A 3,223-nucleotide genomic window follows, 5' to 3' on the forward strand; every position below is an offset into this window, starting at 1 on the left:
AAACATCCAGTTGGGCCCTACACATCGATTTGTAAAGGGTGTTTTTTTTTTTTTTTTTTTTTTGAGGGGGGATTTGGAAGTCCAGAAATCTTGACAAATTCCAACCAAAAAACAAACAAAAAGTAGAGATCTGAAATCAGGGGATTTCACAAATCTCCACCCAAAATCTCTCACACCAAACAGCCCCCTAAATGTTCACGTATACTACATGAACAGGATGTGCATGTGACTATGCATATATACTACATGAAAAAAGAAGAGAGAGGGACAAGAAAAAAGCATCAAATCCAAACTCCTCAATAAAAACATAAGATCACATATAAAATGCTATCACAAATGAACAATCCAACATGGGTGCATCTATGCACCGAATCACAAACGCATATCTAGAGAGGAAAACCTCCTTATTTCACATCCATAGTAAGTAAGACACGCTGCAATGAAAATAGCAAGCAAGCATTGATACAGCACGAAGTGGTAGCAAGTAGTCAGGTAGAGACTAGCATGTATCAGTTGTGGCGAGGCTGAACCCGAGGTTTACAGTGCAATTGTGTTGCACATCCACAGAATAACTGTATTCAACAACCAATCCTGGAATCCTTATCATCGCTAGCTTGGTACAATTACAGGTTGGAGCTATTCCCAGCTCAGCTTCCATTTTCTGGATGTAGACCAGACCACTGCAGCAATCCGATGAAGCAGTTGTGGCCCCAGTTAGAGCTCCCACACATGGCTGGATGTTTACCCCGGCATCGACGCATGTGGCTGCGGTGGCCATTTGGGCTGAATTCATGATGAGAAGGAACCCCACCAACATTGCAGACACATATGCATGCTCCATCTTACCCCAGACCTTGCTTTCCTTTACTACTACACGAGTATCGATGATAAGCAAAAGATTAGAGATGTGTCTAAGACAAGGCTGCAATTTGCCTTCTTATAGCGTTGCCTCTGGGGGGATGGTGGTCTTCTGATTGGAATCATATGCACGAGTTTCTTGCTTTTGAGACATGTTACAATATGATTGGTCGAATCCATGTTATTAGAAGGGGTCGGTGCGCAACCATCTCCTGCCGTTCCAAGATTGGTAGACGGGAATCCCTACGCAATTAGAAAAGTGATTTCGAAACTCACAACTGGAGATGCATGCTGGATTCCCCTTCTGTGTTTGGACGGTAGGAGATTAAGCAATGGCTCCGATACAAATGCTTGTATGTTAAGCTTAATGTACAAATAGATGTGTGGGGCCAACTATAGTGTTTTAATGACATCTAATCAATCTATCACGTGAACGCCTTCCTGTTCTCCTTGGATTCCAAAACTCAGGTGGGCCACAACAAACGATTTTAAAGAGTTTAGGTATTAGTTTTACGTGTCGTGGCCCACCTGATTTTTGAAACGACCATATTTTTTTAGTATATATTCATCCTGGTCAGAGACACCTTCTGAATGTACTAGATGGAACATCAAAGACACTGGGCCCCACAAACAACCTGGAAGATTTTTAATGGCGGGCGTCCTATTCTAACCGTTCTGTTATGTAGCCAACCTGAGTGTTGGGTCAGCCTGATTTCTGAGCCTGACGGAAAATATTGGGGTGCAAAATAATGGATGGATTGGATGTCTTTAAAGCATCATGGTGGACCACACATGGTGATTTATACCATCTACCGCGGAAGCTGGGGATTTGTTGGACTGTATCCCCTCCGTCATTTGGCGTGTGGATAATGAGTTGCTGATGTCCCCTCCCTCCATGGACGAGAGATTAAATCGGAAGCCCTTTCTCTCCCAAGGATGGTGCTCCTGGCCCTGATGGTATGTCGGCAACATTCTACTCGGCCTGTTGGTCTACTGTGGGCCCGGATATTCATAGAGCAGTGGCTGATTTCTTCCATGGAGGTTTCCTCCCCAAGGCCTTCACAACTACGCAGGTTTGCCTGATTCCCAAATCCCTCGGGGCCAAAAGTTTGGCTGATTTCCGTCCTATCAGTCTGTGCAACGTGATTTATAAGGTTTTCACCAAGGTAATTGCAATGAGACGCAGTTCCTTTCTTCCAAAGCTGATTTCCCTAGAGCAGGGAGCTTTTGTCAAAGGTTGATCAATGGCAGAGAACATCGGCCTTGGGCTAGAGATTTTTAGGAATATTGGCAGGAAAGTCCGTGGCAGCAATTTGGTCCTGAAACTCGATATGGAAAAAGCTTATGACAAGGTCGAATGGGGTTTCATGGTTCAAGTTCTTCTCAAGTTTGGCTTCAGCCCCGCGTGGGTGCAAATGGTGGAGCGCTGCTGGAATAATAACTAGTTCTCGGTCCTTCTTAATGGTGAGCGTTGCGGTTTTTTCAAATCTTCTAGAGGGTTGAGACAAGGAGATCCACTTTCTCCCAGCGTTTTCATCCTCTGTGCAGAAGTCTTTAGCCGCAGTATTTCCAGGCTAGTGGCAGCGGGGACTGTCACTCCGTTCAGGCTCAAACAGGGATGCATCCAGATTTCTCATCTCCTCTATGCAGATGACACAATCCTGTTTCTTAACGGGGCAGCCTCCTCTCTTTCCAAAATGCGGCAGTTTATCAGCAAATACCAGGAAGTATTAGGGCAGAAAGTAAATCCCAGGAAAAGTGCTTTATTCGTCTCATCCAAGGTTCTGCCCGGTAGGGTAAGATCAATTGAAAGATCGCTTGGCTTCTATAAAGCCGATGGGGTATTGTCCTATTTGGGAGTCCCAATCGTTAAAGGTAGGATGTTAAGTAGCGTATTTAAGCCGCTGTTAGACAAAATTTCTGCCAGAGTGCAGGGCTGGAACGTGAGGCTGTTTTCCCAGGCTAGCCATCTCACGCTCATCTCCCATGTCCTGAGTAATATCCCTATACACTCTTTGGCGGCTATTATTCTCCTTGCGAAAGTAATTGGGCTGATGGAGAGGTCCTTCTCCAACTTCTTCTAGGGCTGGAGCGATGGCAAAAAAAAGCTTCATTGGGTTTCATGGAGCTCGGTTACCATGCCTAAGGATGAGGGAGGTTTGGGAATTCGTAAACTGAAAGAGGTTATGAAGGCGCACCATTTGAAGATGGCCTGGAAAATTCGGTATGAGACCAAAAGGAGCCTTTCGGCTGATTTCATCAGGTCCAAATATCAACAATCAGATTTAAGCACCAGTCTTTCTTCGCTCTCTGCTACTTCTTCTCCCTTATGGAAGAGACTGGTGGGGTTGTTTAATGTGTTGGA

General features: G+C 45.0%; 2 protein-coding genes across 2 annotated transcripts; one reads left to right on the forward strand and one right to left on the reverse strand.

Annotated features, from left to right (window-relative positions):
• Positions 1-404: 404 nt before the first annotated feature.
• Positions 405-841, reverse strand: LOC131247063 (non-specific lipid-transfer protein-like). The gene is made up of 2 exons (XM_058247509.1): positions 542-841; positions 405-434 (listed from the first exon to the last, which is right to left on the reverse strand). The coding sequence occupies exons 1-2, from the start codon at positions 839-841 to the stop codon at positions 405-407; spliced, it is 330 nt and encodes a 109-aa protein (XP_058103492.1).
• Positions 842-2,102: 1,261 nt separating this feature from the next.
• On the forward strand, positions 2,103-2,942 carry LOC131247064 (uncharacterized). The gene is made up of 2 exons (XM_058247510.1): positions 2,103-2,245; positions 2,354-2,942. The coding sequence occupies exons 1-2, from the start codon at positions 2,103-2,105 to the stop codon at positions 2,940-2,942; spliced, it is 732 nt and encodes a 243-aa protein (XP_058103493.1).
• The last annotated feature ends 281 nt before the right edge of the window (positions 2,943-3,223 follow it).

The sequence above is a fragment of the Magnolia sinica genome, chromosome 5 (assembly GCF_029962835.1).
Source record: "Magnolia sinica isolate HGM2019 chromosome 5, MsV1, whole genome shotgun sequence".
Lineage (NCBI taxonomy): Eukaryota > Viridiplantae > Streptophyta > Magnoliopsida > Magnoliales > Magnoliaceae > Magnolia > Magnolia sinica.

Bases quoted from the DNA above. Each gene is read 5' to 3' on its own strand.
- LOC131247063 (XM_058247509.1), bottom strand. From the start codon at position 841: ATGGAGCATGCATATGTGTCTGCAATGTTGGTGGGGTTCCTTCTCATC. The intron at 435-541 runs GTAAACCTCGGG...TTTTCATTGCAG, and splicing joins ATGTGCAACACAATTGCACT to CGTGTCTTACTTACTATGGA.
- LOC131247064 (XM_058247510.1), top strand. From the start codon at position 2,103: ATGGCAGAGAACATCGGCCTTGGGCTAGAGATTTTTAGGAATATTGGC. The intron at 2,246-2,353 runs GTTTGGCTTCAG...CAAATCTTCTAG, and splicing joins ATGGTTCAAGTTCTTCTCAA to AGGGTTGAGACAAGGAGATC.